Here is a 19,548-nt window from a genome sequence, read left to right as displayed (position 1 = left end):
ATACTTTAATAATCCATTAAATATGTGCTTGAATCTGCTTCAGTCGACCCTAAACCTAGATTGAACCAACTAGTTCTGTTTCCTATTTAGAAAGGATCATCAAAAACCAAAATATATTGCAAAATTAGTAGCACATCCCATATTTGATGCATTATGCATTTAATTGGGATGGGTTAATTTTTTTTCTTCTAAATCTTGAAATTTGGTGGAGTTGGTGTTGCCGTTGCCCTAATCATTTTCTTTCTCTACCCTCCTTCCGTGGCTCCACCATTCCTTTTCTTCGTCCCCACCAAATTCACTCCTCAATTACACTCAATTTCGCCTAAATTGAATCTTTACGTTTCCTTCACATTGCCCCGCCATCTTCGTTCTCTCTTTCTCTTTCAATTTCCAGTGAGTTAGAGAGACGCCATAGCCATAGCCATAGCCATAGCCATGGAAGATCACATCCGAAACCCTAAAACAACTTGCGTCGTTATCGGTGGACAGAGTTTTATTGGTAAATGCCTTGTTTCGAGGCTTTTGGAACACGGCAATTGGATTGTTCGAATCGTCGATACTTCGCCGAGTCTTCATGTCGAGCAGCAATCTCTCTTTTTGAAAGCTGTTTCTGATGGTCGTGCCTGTCATGCTCAAGTCGATGTTCGTGTTAAATCTCATCTTGTTCAAGGTCATCTTTTAATTTTGTTCAAGGGTTCTTCAAACTTGATTGTTCTTGATTTTGATCTTTTTTTGCCGTTGTTTACCTTGCCTAATGATTAGATTTGGTTTGCATATTTTTGTTGTGTCGTCTGATTTTGTATTTTTGTTAATGCCGTAGAACATGAGTATTATTCTGATAGAATTTGAGTAATGCTGTTAAATTTTTTCTTCATTTGTGATGAGAAGTGTTTAATTTTACATTGGTAAAATGTTGGTGGAGCAAACTGATGGATGAAGTTTAAGTTAGGAGATTATCTCAATTTTAGAAATTGGCAGTAATTTGATTGGGATCTACTAGTTTTAAGTGGTACAAGGTTTAGTTGGAGAGAAAGAGATTTTCGATAGGGGTGTCTTGAAGTGTTGGCGTATTGCATGAGTTATTTAGTGTACAGCTCTGTGTGAAGGCTTGAATGGCCTCTATTTTCCGTCACTTTGGCTGTGTTTAGGGACAAGCGGATATTTTTATAAGAGAATTGGTGGTGGGATATATTAAGATAATTGATATTGTATTGAATGAAGTGGTTTGGATAAGCATTACGGTTTGGTGTTTGGTAAAAGTCATATGATAACTTCTAGTTTTGAACTTGCAGAAACAAGAAAAATGACATTAATATTTTATCACTTGTTTGAGTAGTAAAATGACCAAGACAACTCTTTAAGTAAAATTTCTATCACAATATTTGAAATGAGAGTACATAGCCTAATTCTCTTTTCTAACTTTGTTATCTTCAAACATTCTCATAGCAGATTAGCTGGTGAGATCTCTAAATTGAGCAATCTAATTTTGGATTAATTTCCTCTCCGCAAAAAAGGCCTATGCATATGATTGAAGGTGCAACATGTTTTTAATGAGTGGAAGGCACAACATAAACAAATTTAATATATATTTTGTTTATTATAGACGTTTTGATATATAGTTAGTGAGCAAGAAGAATACTTTTTATCAGTTTCTAGAATCATGTGTCAAATCGTTGGACTTGACTATTTTGCAAAAATATTTCATTGATTTTGGTGTCATATCAATGTGGTAGTGTCGAGGATATAATATAGGTTCTTTAGGTGAAACGAAGAGTTCAATTAACACTGATGTATTTTGAAATAGAATTAGGCTTATGTCCTAATTACCTTGGCTATTTGGATAAGTACTTATGTACGGTTTGGGTATAGTTTTTATCTTATTGACATAGTGGGATTAGTCAATATATTGAGTATGCTTTTGGCAAGTGAGAAGTGGATGATATGAAACAACTGGTTTTGGGCTGATGGATTATATGTATTTATACGATTTAAAGGTGTTTAATTGAGTTTGGAAGCTTCAAAGAGGTTTTTAGGCTTAATAATTATTGCTCCGAGTTTGCTTTTGAAAGTGAGTTTTATTGAATGTGTCATGATCAAACTGTGAGGACAATAAGTGGGTTTTATTGAATTATGTATTGTTATTTACATGTTTAGGGAGAAAAATGTACTTGTTTAGTTGTATTTGGAGTACTTTCAGATTTAATATGTGATGCTTGGATGGCTTAGAAGCTACAACAAAGTTCATTGCCCAAATGTCATTACATCTTATAATTTTCTTTGCAATTTGTAATATACTAATATGGGATGAATAGAGCTCCAAATGAAGAAAAAATAAAGGAAAAAGGGCCTCGAAAATAATTCCTTAATAATATAATAATCAACTATATTTTCAGTTCTATGCCCCTCACTAGATTTTAATGCAATTGACTTGGGTTAGTTTGATAGGGTAAAAAGAGGGTCAATTGGCTTGTGCACGTGACGTTAGAATGGTGACCATGATTTAAAAATAGAAAATAGAAGAGATATTAGAGAGGGTGTGCATTTGTAGGGGAGTAACGAAAAAGGAGGAAAAAAAAGAGAAAGGGAAGAGAGAGAAATAGCAAAGGACTTGAAGAGGACTTTTGAGTTAAGATAAAAAGGAAGAGAGAGATGTAACAAACAAGTGACATGTGTTATAGATCAAATAGAAGAACTCATCTCAAAGGACTAGGTGAGTTAACCTTTTGATCTATAGATATCATTAGCTGGACAAACTTCAATGTAAGACTAGATTCATACCTTGAAATGACCTCAAATCCATTATATTCGACTCCTATAAGGCCCAATGTCCTCGTTGATCTCGACCACGCTGGCCACAACTGCACCTCCCATGGACTACTACTCCAAGTTGGCTTTAATACCAATGTTATAGATCAAACACAACTACACAAGAACTCATCCCAAAAGGCTAGTGTAGGTTAGAGAGACCTTTTGATCTACAAAATAAATATACAGGCAAAAGCTTCACTAGAGCGTAGGTGGAATGACTTGGAAAGGTTGTGTCTGTCACACTTGTTGGCTATAACTCATTTATTTTGAACTAGCTTTTGGAATTAGGGTTTTCCATGTTTTGGATTTATTTGGTTTTCAATCAAGAAATTTAATATAGTTACTTTAGGGATTTTGGTCAATGAGGATTTCAAAGCACAAGGAAGATTATATCTGAACAAAACAATTGTTTTTTTGATAAGTTTTAAAGCACATCTCTCAAGTGTGTTTCTACTTAAGCAACAAGAAGCACACAATCTGCAAAAAAGTGCAGACTTTCTTACGTCTCGTGGATTTCTCTTTGCCTAGAATAAGAAAAGCGTTTTTCTGATTACCTACCCTCACCTAGAGTCTAGACGTTTTTCAGTGCACTTTTTAAAACTATGTTTACAAGGAAAAGCATTGTGACTGTTTTAATTTTAGATTATCTCTGCTTCTATAGTAAAGGAGTAATTATACAAGGACGCAAGTCATACAATGTTAGTTTTCTTCCAAATCTCTTGTGTAATTCAACTTAAAAAAAAATCTGTGAAGTGTATGCACCTTGATATAAAGGTCACCCCCACCAGAAAGTGAGGTCTTTCCCTGTTCTTTTTTGATGAAATAGCCTAATTGTGAAAGAGCAACTTACTAAAATAGCAAGCACCATTCCCCATCAATCTATCTTCCATTTTTCTTCCAGTGGTCATATTATATCTCTTCAAAGGTCTTATTTTGTTCTTTCTATGTCATGATAAGTAAGTTAGTATTTTGTTAGGATATTGCTTCTATTTGTATTTGGAACCCCAGTGGAGAAAGGAGAAATGAGCGGCTTTGTTTTTGCACTATAAAATGGCCGTAAACTTCTGATGTTTGGTGAATTCCTGTAAGCCTAAGTTTATCATACATTACTCCTTCAATTTTTGATTAAAAGGATTGGAATTAAAGTTATGAGGATCGAGATCCTACTTAAAATCAACAATAGGGGCAGAATCATACCGGTAGCTACAAATAAACTTATACATGACTAAAATTTGTAATCAGAAGTCATAAATATTCATTTTAAAAGATAAAATTGTAAATAAAATTTCTTCAACTTTTTTTTAGGTTAGGAAAGAAAATCATTCAATAATCAGTTTAAAATTTTATCAGTAACGAATTGTAACTTTTAGATTTAAATTATGGAATTCTTTCAAGCATAAGTGTGTAGATGAAAGAAATGAGTGAAAGATTTGTTCATAAGAAAAATTATTTATAATCGACACTGAGTTTTTGCTGCATTGAATCATAGGATCGTAGAATCGTGCTTTGATCCAACCTCTTCAAAATTTTATTCCAATTAGGATTATAAGATCCTACCAACATCAGCTATAGATTAGAATCGAAAAATTTTAACAACTATGATTGGATTGAATTGGAAAGTTGAAAGGTTAAGGATTTTTGTTGGTTGGGTGTGACATGCTGTATCCTGCAGTTTTTCTGTAACAACTGTTTTTTTTTTTAAGTAAATGTTTTTCTTCTTTTATTCATCCAAACCCTGCACATAATATAATTTTGTAGCCTTTGTTGATATAGAATGTTATTATGGAATTAGTGTGAAAGTGCGGGCGAAAACCTTGTAGAGAATGACATCTGATTTTACGGTTCACCTATATTTATCCCTGTGCTGTTTTGACATAGAATTTCTGCTGAGCTATTAGCAATGGATTGTTTCTTGTTGAGCTATTAAAACTCTTTAGTGCAAAAATCACACCAAAAAGTCCATAAGCTGCACTTATTAGGATGTTTTTTAACTTGTTGTAATGATTTGTTTTAGTTTCCTATTACTGTCATTTAGACATTGTAGTTCTTATTTTAAGGTCTTGCTGTAGCTAGCATTGGAGAAACTGGTTGCAGTGGTTTCTTTTAGTTTATGTCTTGGGTTGACTAGTCATTTGTTACACTTGTTCACTGATTCAATTGCCTCACTGTTACAATCTTCTTTTGGCATATTACTTCTAGTTGCCGTATGACTTCAGCAGACTGAGATCTGATCATCTGATGACTAAATTACTATTACATTGTTCCATTTTGCAGTTGTTGACGGTGCGTCTGTCGTTTTTGTTGCTGGGACTTGTGATGCATCCCAGTATAATCTTTATGAAAACTACATGTATATTGTTCAAGGTAATTGTTTCTTAGATAAAAGTGTATACAGGTGGAGTTTTAAATTTGTTGCAAAATTACTACAGTACTAATCAATGTAGCATAATTCGACGGCTAATCCCTTTTTGAAACAGCGATTCGCCCAAAATGACCCAAAAGTAGCCCCAAAATGACCATAAATCATCTTTTCCGATTCACTAGGAGATTAGCGAATCAAGTGATACCGATACTAATTTATAATTCATCTTGCTTTTGTCAATTAGGTGCCAAAAATGTCATAAATGCTTGTCAGGAGTGTAAAGTCAAACGACTAATATACAACAGTTTTGCTGATGTCATTTTTGATGGTTCTCATCATATAAGAAAAGGGGATGAGTCTATGCCTTACCCTCCGAAAGTATGTATGCATTGCAGGAATTTCTTTCTCATTTTACGTGTTGCTTTAAGATGTGGGTTTCAGTTGACCCTTTACTTTGATACAGTGTACAGATATGTTAACGGAGATGAAGGCTCAAGCAGAAGCTCTTGTTTTATCTTCTAACGAACATGATGGTTTATTGACATGTGTTCTTCGTCCTAGCAATGTCTTTGGACCTTCAGATACAAATTTTGTGCGTGGCATGGTGAATCAAGCAAATTCTGTTTGGGCAAAGGTCTGGTAATTATCCATGTCTGATCTCTCTTCCTAAATTTATCTTTTCTTTTCTTTTCGTTTTTTTTGGTGTGTGTGTGGGAATTATTATTGTTAATGTTTTACTTTGATAAGTTAAATTCATGAACTACACGTCATGGAAAACCTGCTGCTTTTGTCAATGATATGGAATGTGTAATTTTTTTTCATTTTTGGCTGCTCCCTCTTTTTATTTGATATTAGCATATTATTGTTGGAGACACAAAAAGGGTAGATGTGGAATATTAATTAGGCAGACAACTTGCTAAAACCTGTGAAATAGTATCTTGCACTCGATTTCAAGTATAATTGGCAACGTGTTCATTTGGCTTGCGTTAGTTTATCTTAAATTAAGTTGGTAGGTTGGCTCCCTTTTATCTTAACCATAGTGCAAACATGTGGTGGCGGATGCATACTGTCCGAGATATAACGAATTTTCAGCTAGATCGTCAGATGTGTACGGTTACATGGAAAAATGCCAAATGTTGAGCTAATATAATTTTTCTTAAATATCTTAATTTAATATGAATTTGCTACTCAATTTTTCTTAAATGTCTTAAATTCAATATGAATTCCAGCTTTATAACTCAAAGATCTATCACTTATCAAGCAAATATGAGGAAAAAGAAAAGTAGGAGAAACATCTGTTGTTTTTTCTTTTCTTCGAATCTGGATGTGAAGTTTCGAAAATTTCTCTTGGGGTTCCTAAAGTAAATGCATGAGATGAATGCTCCTTACAATTCATATTTCTAATAATTATAATTTGCTTTTCTTGTTTGGCCATGACCCCTGAATCTTTCTCCTAATCCATCCAACAAACTCAATCTCGTTCTTTATCTCATCTACAAACTCAATCGCTCTTTTCATCTTATCCACACATTTCTTTTATCTACTCGTTTGCGAAATTCTTCCACTAATTACGACAAAAAAAAAACATCTAATAAGCTTTGCCCTCTATTCATCAATGTAGTTAAGTTTATGGAGGCATGGAAGTTTATTACTTTGTCCATCAATATAGGTTTAGATAAGTGATTACCTGACAATTTCTTGTTTAACTTTTTAAATAGAAAAGAAAGAGAGGTGGATAGTGGACCAACCACTTTCTCTTCCTTTTTTCAAATTAAAAGAGGGATGTCAACCTATTATTTGTCCATGTTATATATTTCTTTTTGAGCTCTATAATCTCCAGTTCTCCCCCTGACCGCTTTAGAGAGCTCTTCAGCTTTTATTTTTAATTTTACCATTGGTACTTTTACGTTTTTTTTTTCAGCTTTGTAAGTTCTTTTTTATCACCATAAATCTGTTTAAAAGCAAGTTAATTTTGAGATCATTACAAATTTTTTTATGAGAACATCATTATAGAATTTCAAAAATCTAGACTTCAACTTTTTTTCAATATTAATTAAAGGAAAAATTATAAGAAACTACCTTATCTATAGGTCTATTTGCAAAAAATTATCTTGTGTATGTGTTTTTTGCAAAAAACTACCTAATGTAATACATTTCTCTGCAAATGACTACCACAGTATCACTTAATATAATACGTGAATTAACTGTTAAGTTTGAGGGTTTGACCGATTTGAGAGGTTAAGTTGTCTATGTGACAGTATCTCATTAGTCCTCGTATTTTTAAATAATTAAAACTTAAAACACATAAATTAACAAAAAAAATAAAAGATATTTGACGTCATTTTTACCCATCATAACGATATTTTTTCAGAAAACGGACGTCACGACTTAGGATTATTCTTATGGGATAACTCTTTCGAAAATCCGGTCGAAACAAGTACTTTTTCACCTATTTCCCGACACATAAACTGAAAAAGATATTTAATGTCACTTTTACCCATCATAATGATATCTTTTCAAAAAATGGACGTCGCAATTATCCTTTTGGGGTAACTCTTTCGAAAATAAATACTTGTTCTGACTGGATTTTCGAAAGAGTTATCCCATAAGGGTAATTATGACGTCCGTTTTCTGAAAAAATATCGTTATGATGGGTAAAAATGACGTCAAATATCTTTTATTTTCTTTTTTTAATTTATGTGTTTTAATTTTTAATTATTTAAAAATACGAGAACTAATGAGATACTGCCACATAGACTACTTAACCTCTCAGATTGGTCAAACCCTCAAACTTAACGGTCAATTAAACATTTTCTGTTAAGTGGTAGTCATTTGCAGAGAAATATATTATATTAGGTAGTTTTTTGAAAAAAAAAAAATATATAAGGTAGATTTTTGCAAATAGACCTATAGATAAGGTAGTTTCTTATAATTTTTCCTTAATTAAAAATAGTATATTAAAACTAAAGAGTTACAAATCAAATATATTGTTTGACAATACACAGACCAATGCGTCATATCGAACTAATCATTACTTTTGTCGTGATCGGGACTGATTTAACAGTTTACCATTATGACTCTAACTCGTGAATTAAGCGTGCCGTATTTGACTTACAGTTAAATTGCTTATAATTTTATTTTTTTGTTTCCTTTTTCAATTCAATGCAACTAGTCTAAATATACAACATTCTAATACCTTCAATGTCTTTGAGAAATTTCCATCTAGTCTCCCACCTAAGTGGGGTTTTGGGGATCGAAAGTAAGTAACCTCATCCTTGTTAAGATAGAGAATATGTTTTCTAATTGACTATTGATAACAAACATCATCCATAACTTCACATAAATTAGTGCAGTTTATTTAACTAAGTTTAAACAAAAATTTTTTAAATATGGAAGTAAAATTTAATAATTTCTTATAAACAAAGATCAAATGAACTTAATTTGCCAATCAAAGTACAAAATTATGGTTAGAAAAAATTACAAAAACATCCCATTGCCCTTATGTTATTAAGTGGCTCCCGTAGTCCCACCTACCTTATAATATCAAAGAGGTTGTTTCGATTAACCTTCGGGTTGAGTTTGCGTCATTTGTCAGATTAATAGATGTTTGCAGCCCTAACCCAACCTAGTTAAAAAATATATCATGTCAAACCATTTACTTGAACTCGTCAAAATCCTTGACCTTCGGGTTGAGTTTGCATTTTGCGTCAGATTTTTTCCATCTCTGATTGCGAAGTGTGGGTATTAGGTAAGTACACCCAAATATACTTTTTTTTTTTGCTGATCTATTTTTTTTTTGATGAAATTGCATGAGCAAAGTTTTGAGTAGACGAACAAAAAGGCTTCTATTATACTTTTATAATCTGGGGTGGGTGCAAAATAATTATCATCCCATAATTAGGAACTTACAGCAGCCTAAGACCCTAATGTGGGATTGTACCTGTTAATATCACCCTTCCCTCATCCCGTCTTTGTATTTTAAATTGCTATGCCTCATTGTTTGCTTTGCAATGCCCATGGTTCTTTCAAGTTAACTCCTTTATATATCCAATATTCAGTTTGTTTTAGGCAGTGGTGATATTCTGTCCGACTTCACCTATGTTGAGAATGTGGCCCATGCTAATATCTGTGCTGCAGAAGCTCTAACTTCTCAAAGTATATCTGTTGCAGGAAAGGTACATGGTCATCTTGAATGTTTTCCTTACTTCATTGTAGGCCATTTATGTGAAAGATAATGATTTGTGTGTTATTGTATAGGCATTTTTTATCACAAATCTTGAACCTAGGAACTATTGGGAGTTTGCATGTCAGATATATGAAGGCTTGGGTTATAAAAGGTGTGCTGATGGAGCTCTTTTTTCCCATAATTGTTTTCTTCCTTGCTAGCATATTACTCCTTTCATCACAGTTTACATTTCACATTCTAACATTTATGGTCTTAGGCACACACCTCTGACCATTCATATGTCAATAATGTATCAATAGAAGTATAAGTTCCTTCTATTATGAATTATGATACTCTATCAACATCTATATTCTTGTGCGATGAAATTTCTTTTAATGTAATATTGTCTTGTATTCTTTCTTTAAAAAGTTAAGGTGTGAAATGTAAAGTGGACATTGGGGATGATATTTCCAGGGAAAACAAAGGGAAATTAAAGATAATAGAGTTTTGGGTGTAATTGTTTTTTGAAAAATTTGAAAGATCTTGACATCTTAATTTGAGTCAATTGGTTTGTTTCATGGGAAGATTCAATATTTCTCATGTTCATAATTTCATGTTTTTATTTGGGAAAGATACCGTTGTGGATATACAACTTCAAAGCCTTAATCCTAACAATATATTGTAAGGTTAATTGCATGAACAAAACAAATTAGCCGGAGAGATCGTCACTAGCAAAGACTATGATATATTCTCTTATGTTTTTAATACCAATTTTCAACTAATAATGTCAATATCAATATGCGCTTAATCCTATGAGTCACGCCTTTTGGATATTTCCATTCCCCACCATTTTGAAATATGGTCCCAAAGTGTTAGTCTCTCTCGATTTCATTTGTGCTAAGTTACACTTCAAGTACCCCGTCTTACTTCTACATAGTTTAAACCCTCATGACTCCAAAACTTTTCTCCATCGTTCTAAAATAACATTTACTCCCACATGACTCCAAAACTTTTCTCCATCATTCTAAAATAACATTTAATCATACTCAATTTGTGCTGTCATCTACCAAACAATGTAGTCAGCAAACAACATGCACCAAGGCACGTCTCCTTAGATCGATGAAGTAATTTTATTTATAGTCCTTGCAAAAACAAAGGGACTTTGACCAAGCCTTGGTGAATGCTAATTGTAATTGAGAACTTTTCTATTCCTCCTCCATATTTTATAACTTTTGTCTTTACTTCTCGATACATATCATGCACTATATTAATGTATTTCTAGAGAATACCCTTCTTTGTCGTTATTACCAATCAAAATACTTCTCTTAGTAGCTAGTATGTTTTTTTCAAGTCAATAAAACCATGTACAATTTTTTTTTTCTAACTCCATAATTATCCATTAGTCTCGTAAGATGAATTGGTTCTCTTGTATATCTCTTTAACATAATTTCGAATTGGTTATCAAATATGATGGTACATCTTCTCAACGTATTTCTATCACTCTTTCTCAAAATGTTAATTTCAATTATCATTCATATATATATATATATATATATATATATATATATATATATATATATATATATATATATATATATTTCTTTCCGGTTTATATCATTTTGATTGTCATGCTCTCGCAATTTCCAATTTAAAAGTCATTATTTACTCCTATAGGTTTCTTAGGAAATAGGTCTATCTCCTCAAAATCTCACCCTCTGGTTTTATAGGTAAGTGCTTTTTTGTCTTATTTTCACATGAGCAAACCAATGTACACAATTTTCTCATTTTGTCTTTGGTCCAAAACCCTTTTTGTCTTCATTTTCCACGTCATAAGATGTGACGATGTTTAGCGCAAATTGTGCCGTTAACCTAACGAAACCCCATTTACTTGCGTGTACGCGATAGTAAATGTCAAACTTAGTTTTAAAAAGCGCGCCTTGCTTTGCGCCTCGAGCTCATGCTCGGCTGAAAACGCCTCGATTGGGTGAGGCAAAGCCCACTACAAGAGGTGGGCGCCTCGATACGCTTCACGCCTCATGCGCCCTGTGCGCCTTCTTATTGGGTTGGGTAATTAATTATCCTTGTTTGTTCGAAAAAGAAGAATCAAAACTCAAATTTACTTGAATATGAAGTTCCAAAAATCGTTCCTTCTTTAAGAAAAACAAAAGGCATGCGAAGAAGAAAATAACTTTGAGAATTCTTCGTATTCTCATTATAATAGTTTTGTGCTAAAGTGGTGTTTGATGCAAGAATAATAAATGTTTTCAAGTTTGTTGATACTTAAATATGAATATCATGTTGTTTGAAGGGTTATATATGTATTAAAATTGAATTTTAATCTTTAGCAAAAAAGTGCGCCTCGCATACAAAAAACTTGCGCCTTCGCCTTGCGCTTTGCGCCTAGGCTCTAAGGGCCTTTCACTCCTCAGTGTGCCTCGCCCTTTTTAAAACTAAGATGTCAAAGCACTCACAAGTAGAGTTGTTTTTGAACAAAATGAAATCTAGCGCTTTTTTCCTCAACAAAAAGTGAACAACTACTGCTAGAAGACTTCATCACGTGGAAAATGAGAATATTTTTGTGGGAGTAATGTATTGGATCTTATTTATTTGGTTTTGTAATACTAAGGTCTAACTAAACTTACTTGCTTGGATCAACTTGTTCAACCTTCAAAAGCAAGCCACTTGGGAGTTGTTTGAGGTGTGTGTGTGAGGGGTGGGGGTGGGGGGACAAGGAAATCCTGCCCCCAAGAACTGTAGGTGGCAAGAATGACCCGTGAGTCCGTGACCACCTAGTCACTAGGTGGATCCCAACACTTACACCAAGCAAGTTTGGTTTGATATTGAATCACTTATGATGCTATGAATTACTCCATTTGTTCTCTTGAGATTTCTACAAGGGAGATGAATATTTTTTTTTTTGTTTTTAGTAGATTAGTAGGAGAATAAGTCCAAAAACTAGTGCGTGAAAAAAATATGTGGATGAGATGAAGAGAACAAATGAGTTTGTAGTTGAGATTATGAGAAAGGATGTATTGTGGGCCCATTTCCAAATATAGAAGTGTAACAAAGTTAAGGATGCATCTCTTAATGGTATATACAGGAATATAAAAGGGACCAAAGAAGTATAATTGCTCATAAACTCATGTCTTTAATGCTTTACAATGTATTGACTTCATTATTATTTTTAGATTTAGCCACAAGGTTTTAGTGCTTGTGTTTCGTTTGCTGTGATTAATCCCCTATTGTTTGATTGCTGAACTCTGAGTCTGTAACTTTAATGCTTTATAACCGTAAATGTAGGCCAAGTATTAGAGTTCCTCCAAGGATTGTCAGTTTCATGCTTCCACTAGTGAGGTGGATGCGTTATGAGTTGCAATCTGATTCTGATGTCAATGACCTATTGGTGTCAACTCAGTTTGCAGTTGAATCATCACTGTTCAACAGAACTTTCAACTGTAGTGCAGCTACAGAACACATCAAATACTCACCTGTTGTTCCTTTGGAAGTAAGTTTTGCAATTTTGCCAACATGTCTGTTTTTTCAGTGCTTTAAGCTGCTTCTTCCTGTACCTCTCTTTATGTGATTGCCTTGGTAATTATATGTCATATTGGGAAAGACTGAATTATATTTAAGCTAGCAACTGTTCATGCTGATGGACCTGCTATTTTTGTATGTGGTTCTGTTTGAGCAAGTTCATATCTATCTGCATAGGTTTGATGGCATGAAGAAGAATCCTTACTTTTATGCTATAGTATCTATCATCTAACTTGATTTTGAACTTTTTAGTCTACTCTGTCTTCCTTTTTTAAACAAAAGTTTAATGATATTGAAGCTTATATAAATAGATTAGGCGCTGTGAAAAAATTCCTTTTACTTGAACAGCAACTTGCCATTACCCTGATACCAAATGGCTCTCAACTCGAAAAAGAAATAGAGGGAAATAAGAAGAAAGTGAACAATCAAGATAGAATCATGTCTTCCCAGTATTGAAGGGGGTTAAAATTATAGTGTGCAAAAACACTGATATCATAAAATATTGTGAATGACTAGAAACTTAAATGTTGTGGAAAAATGGTGAAGATGTTATCCCAAATCCCGTAGATCGTTCTTAGTCTGTTCTTTAAACCACTAGTTCTGTGAGTCTGTGTGGCTTATATTTATCATGTCTGATCTTATTTTCATCGATAGGAACCAAGACCTTTGTCCTATATACTGGATTATCTACAGAAGTTCAATGATATTGAAGCTATATAAACAGATTGGACACAGCGAAACATGTCATTTTACTTGAACAACTTGCCATTACCCTGATACCAAATGGCTCTCAACTCGAAAAAGAAACAGGGTAATTAAGAAGAAAGTGAACACTCGAGAGAGAATCATGTCTTCCCAGGACTCAAGGGAGTTAAAAATTATAATGTGCGAAAACACTGATATCATAAAATATTTTAAATGGCTAGGAATTTAAATGTTGTGGAGAAATGGTGAAGATGTTTTCCCGTTATTCCTTCTTAGTCTGTTCTATAAACCATTAGTTCTGTGAGTCTGTGACTTATGTTTATCACTTTATCATGTCTGATCTTTTCCATTTAGAGGTTCAGTGTTATGATTCAGTTATTTTTGGTTATTGTACCTTCTGAGTAGTTTTTATTTTCATCTATAAGAACCAATACCTTTTTCCTATATAGCGATTGTGACTCTGTTTCTATTTATTTATTTATATATCTTTTTAAACTGTGTGGGCATGATGGTTGCAGGAAGGTATAGCGTTGACAGTCAAATCATATTCTCATTTGGCTAAAAGCTCATTACCCCGTAAAGAATATCAGTTTAGTGAATTCTCCAAAGCAGAAGCGATTTTGGGATATGGGAAAGGTTGTCACTTGTTTTAATAAGTCTTGATTTTGGGATATATCTTTTTCCTAGTAGTATTTTGTTTGATTAAGATGTTTCTAGTTTCGATATGCCTTTATATATTCTAAGCTCTTTTAATGACATTTTTTCTATAATAAGTCTTGTGCACATATGTTCTCTGCTAGTAAGTTCTATAGAGGGGTCCACTCAAAAAAAAAAGTTCTATAGAGGGGTTTCAAGTCTATGCTGCATCACTGTTCTTTTTATGCAAACAGGCTACTTGAACACCCATGACCTCAACACTCCCAGGTATAGTGGGTAATCTCATTATAACTTCCAACCTTAGCTTTTTTTAGCCATGATAGTGTACATCTGTGCACAAATTCATTTCGAGAAAGCTGTTGGTTGAGCTCTACCGGCATTGTCATTTTCAGCAGTGATTTTGTGGAGCCATTAGTCTGGCATGAGCATTTAGCCTTTTCTGTAACGACAGCCATTGATAGAAAGAAGTTGTGATGATATTATGCTTCCATTTCTTACTGGTCATATATTTACTGTGTTTATGTGTGTCATGTTGTGAACAAACAATTTCAGCTTCTATGTTTGTGGTTACCGTTTATGGTGGTTTTGTTCTTAGTTCTTTCATCACCTGGTCATTTTTTCTAAAACAATTTTAATCATACTTGCCAAGTTTTAGAAGAAGGGTGTTCACTTATATTTTTCCAACTCTGAACTGTCCTTGCAGTTGCTGATATTCTTCTTTGGAGGGATGAAATGGAGACCTTTTCATGTTTTCTTGTTACTTGTGGTTTGTTCTACTGGTTTTTTCTTAGTGGACGGACATTTATCTCATCCATGGCTGGACTCCTCTTACTGGCGACATTTTTTCTCCTCGTAAATAGCATACTTCCTGTTAACATGTAAGTAGCGAAATATTGCAGTCCTTAACTGGCTAGCAGTTTTGTGCTTTAGATTTATTTCCTTTGCATTGTTAGCTTTTGTTCCCTGTTTCCATCCATGGGAAAAATTTCGTGTTATTATATACTTCAAGTATTTTTTTTCCTGTATGACTTGTTAAACTGTTGGCTTATAGTGTATTCTACCCTTCTTATTTTGCCTACTAGTCCCATTTACTTTTTGGTCACTATTCACTGATCACTCTTAATTTGTATTTTTTTTCTTAATTTATAAGTTAAAACATAGTCAAGTCAAGTGAGATCTTATTTGATTCATCTCAATGCAAAGATTATTAATATTAACTTTTCACGATTTTTAATTATGCACAATTAAAAATATTAAGAGTTAAAATGTTGCCTTGACAAATGTAAAAAAGGTAAGTGGAACAAGTAGGCTGAATAGAAGGAGTAGTAAGCAAGGTGCTTAATGGCAGTTCACCATGCTCTCTTTCAGTGCTGCCGGACGCTGCTTCCTATTGGCCTCATTGAGAGTGGATTTCCCACTCAAAGTGAGGAGGCTTGACCTTACACGACACCCCCCTCCCCTCCCCCCCCTCCTCTTCCAAACCACTCACCCACTTAAAATTGGCAAAGGAAATTGTACTATACTTTGATAGTTTGATTGGGTGCTTCACTCCAAGGTGGATAGTAGCTGATCGTAATTATAACTCCTGTTCCCAGACTTCCCACTCTTAAAGTGTTTGCCCATGCTGACTTTTTTGCGAAATTATGGATCGAAGTTGCCTGATTGGTGAGTGAAATTTAGCCTGATAATGGTCAAGATTCAAGAATAAGGTTGATTTAATTAATACACAACTTTTACTTATGAAGGATGAAAAATGAAGAAGACAATATGTAGCCAGACAAAGAGCTTAGGACTGGAAAAAAATTAAAGGGGGCTGGTGGTGTAGCTCCTATGGTGTGTTTGCTTTAAGCTGCTTACTGCTGTTATGATCATTTTGTGTGAAATTTAGTTTCCAAGAGATTATTGGTGAGATCCATTGCAGTGACATGCCTTAATTATTTGGTCAGCTTCCAGAAGATGTCTTTGCCTTGTTTTGCTATCTCGGAGCCGACAGTGAGAAATATGCTTGACAATGTAGCATTTGTGTGGAATGAAGGGATTAAAATTGCTAAAACATTGGCTCAAGGAGAGGATTGGAGCTTATTCTTAAAGGTATGCAGTTAAATTCATGTTGGGACTTGGGATTCTTCTAGTCCACTAGTTAATACTCCTGTGTCCCTTAAGTTTTGCAGCAAGTACATAAAGTTACTTTGTTAATTTTGTTGTTTGGTTTTAGGTAGAATAAGACACAATACTTGAATTGTGTGGATAAGAAAAAAAAAATATCAAAATGTGCGGATGACGATTAAAGAGAGCGTGGGGTCATCACTCAAATTATAAATGTTACAAATTCCATGAGACTGAGGGACAAAGTATATAGGATATAGGAGTATTGTATTATAAGTATATAATTAAAAATGTGTTCCAAAAATTGTTTTCCTCCTTCCCCAAGATTATAGGCCACAAAATCTACTTTTGGCCTCTCACAAAATGCCAGTTTCAAGTTTTAAGAAAATAATAATTTGCCTTCTGAAATCAAGAAGCTAATCCTTGAACTTTCCAAATTGCTCTTAAGAATATTAAAATGGATCACAATCATAATTAGCTTATTATTTAGGGATAGATAGAGTACATTGGCGAAGTGAACTGATTTAATGTTCCTAGACCTCTTTTGCAGATTGTGAAACGTGAAATTTAGGAATTTTGTGAGTTCTTTTTCCACTGATTGCTCCAGTGTTTACTTGTTAATTGCAGGCAGCAACTCTTCTTTATTGTCTAAAATTGATCTCACATTCACCTGCATTGTTGTTTGGAGCAGGTAAGTTGTCACTTCTCATTAATTATTCATGCAATATTTCCAGCTCTCCGTTGATCTTATTTTGACTTGGATGAATGCAGTGATGGTGTTTGCATTCACTTCATTCTTTATCTATGAGCAATATGAAAGTGAACTTGATCGGGTTTTTAGGGTAATAGTCGTTATTTTGAAGAGTTTGATGACATTGTTGCTAAGAAGCCTTCCTTCCCCCATTACCTCGTTCTTTTTGGCCAATGATGATGATTTGGGTGAAAACCAAGTCCAGACTATTATGAAGGAATAGCTGTAGAGATCTATAAATTCATGTATATGACCTACCATTGGATCTACTGATCTTGGACCATCTGAAGATAACAAGCATTGAAAATCACAATAACCATTGAATTTACGACTCCGTAGTTTCTCTGAGTTCAAAGTTGATCGATTTAAGGCACATGGCTTAGTTTGAGTGTTGTGGCGTCGCCCTGACACTACAAGTACATTTGCTCTGCGTTCACTGTGGTTCGACATAAGAAAGTTCTATGTGCTTGTTCTAAGGATGATTTTCGGTGGTACCTACTCTTGCTAAATTTGGGTAGTACTACATTACATTTTTAGTTTGAGTTCACTATTTGGTGTGTAATAGATGTAGTATATCTGTGGATTTTTTTAGCATTTAATTAACATCAGAATTCAGAACATTTTTACTTCTGTGGATTATTCAGTTGAGCTTGGAGTGACCAGAAAGCTCTCGTTTTGAACACATCCATCTTGGTTTTATAATTGCATTTTGTGTTTGGGTTTACTTTACATACCATAAACGCATACTAAACATACCATACACACCTCTGATTGGAAAATGCTAGTATTATTAAAGCGTAATAAATAAGATTCTACCTAATTATATTTTTTATGCGTTAGAAATAATACATACAACATTAGTGAATGGAGCAAAATCCATGCACTCATTGGAACAAAATAGATTGGAGAAAGTATGAAGGAAAAACTTGAATTACCAAAAAGCTCTTGATAGTTAGAAGTACCATATCTTCACATAAGATTAAAATTTTTGGCATCAGAGACTCAAAACAATTGTTCGCTGTATATTATTTTAAACTAGTATAAAAACTTGTGCAATGTATGTTTTTTTAATTTAATGATATAAAAAATATTAGTTTTAATTAATAATCAAATTACATATTATTTTATCTTATTCAAATATTTTCAATTAGATATAGTTATCACTATAACAATAATTTTTTAAATTTCTAGATATAGTTATCTTATTCAAATATTTTTCATGTTTAAAAAATTTCTTAAAAAAGTGGTAGCAATTTGATGCATTAGAGAGGTGAAATTTTCAAACATTGATATCCCACATTCAAATATTGATATCCAATTGAAAAATTCTTTAAAACAATTGTCATTTTTAAACAATGATATCCAATCAAATAATTCCACGTGACATGAGTCTTAGAATGAAGACATGTGTCATTTTACATTCTTTTTAGTAAATATTATGATTATAATATGATGACAAATTAACAACGCCCAAGAGGAAGTATGTGACAGCTGAACTTAATCCACCAAAAAAAAAAAGAAAAATAACAAAAATTTAAACATTGAATTTGATATACAACTCACATTTTCAACGATTAGGAAAAAAATTATTGATCTTTTTTTTTGATTGAAACCAAATAATCAAATTCTAATTGAATTTGACATACCTCAAAAGTGCAAAAAAAAAGTATGAAATTGATTAGTATAAACATTAGTCTAGATTTATGTTGAAGTAGAAATAATCTACAGAAATTTGTTAAGAATTACAGTAGAAAATGCTGGAATTTTGATAAGCAAATAAGGGATGTTGAGGGAGAAGAAAATAAATTAGCTAAGAAATTAAATGAGTAAGACATAATTTAGTTCACCTTAAAAATAATTAATCAGTAAAAATAAATTTTAATCAGTAAAATGAATTACAATAAGTAAAAAATCGTTATAATGAATTTTTGTGTAAAAATTAATTTCGATCGGTCAAACTCATATACTATCAATAGAAATTAATTGAATTAGTAAAAAAAATTTTAAACTAAAAAGGGCCGTTTCCTATTCTAAATAGCTTCTTTTAATTAATTTTTAAAATTTTTCCTTTTTCTAAGATTGTGCCAACCCCAAAATGTGAAATGATTTTTATTAAATAAAAATACTCATATCATGTTCCTTAAAAAGGTTAAGTGTTAATTTATAGTTTTTTTTCTTAATAAAAAATATAATACATATACCTATTTTATTAAAATGAATGAATATAGTACTACTCTGTCTTTTCCAATTAACAGTATTTTTATTTTAGTACGTCTTACTGATTTTAGCAATAGTGTCACTCTCCTTTTTTAATGTAATCTACAAACTTATTTTTCATCTTCATCATTCATTTTTATTATCAATTTATTTTTCAACTTTGTTTTTGTTTTTACTGATTTCCACCTAAAAACATTTACGGCCCGTTAGGTTAGTGATAGTAAATGGCGGTAATGTGAATGA

At 33.0% G+C, this 19,548-nt stretch overlaps 1 protein-coding gene across 2 annotated transcripts; it reads left to right on the top strand.

Annotated features, from left to right (window-relative positions):
• The first annotated feature begins 164 nt into the window (after positions 1-164).
• LOC130825301 (3beta-hydroxysteroid-dehydrogenase/decarboxylase) lies at positions 165-18,062 on the top strand. Of its 2 annotated transcripts, XM_057690456.1 has the most exons (12): positions 165-670; positions 5,083-5,172; positions 5,415-5,548; positions 5,634-5,804; positions 9,229-9,345; positions 9,428-9,507; positions 12,636-12,840; positions 14,093-14,210; positions 14,935-15,109; positions 16,178-16,322; positions 16,965-17,028; positions 17,109-18,062. In XM_057690456.1, exons 1-12 carry the CDS (start codon positions 436-438, stop codon positions 17,309-17,311), a joined length of 1,737 nt encoding a protein of 578 aa, XP_057546439.1. In that variant the 5' UTR covers positions 165-435; the 3' UTR covers positions 17,312-18,062. The 2 variants fall into 2 exon arrangements, with proteins under 2 accessions (XP_057546439.1, XP_057546441.1); XM_057690458.1 differs by lacking the exons at positions 16,178-16,322; positions 16,965-17,028; positions 17,109-18,062 and adding exons at positions 15,827-15,896; positions 15,977-16,064 and having other exon boundaries at positions 201-670.
• Positions 18,063-19,548: the final 1,486 nt, after the last annotated feature.

This window comes from Amaranthus tricolor, chromosome 10 (genome assembly GCF_026212465.1).
Source record: "Amaranthus tricolor cultivar Red isolate AtriRed21 chromosome 10, ASM2621246v1, whole genome shotgun sequence".
NCBI lineage: Eukaryota > Viridiplantae > Streptophyta > Magnoliopsida > Caryophyllales > Amaranthaceae > Amaranthus > Amaranthus tricolor.
The sequence above is the reverse complement of the archived record's forward strand: the minus strand, read 5'-3'. Positions and strand labels throughout refer to the sequence as shown.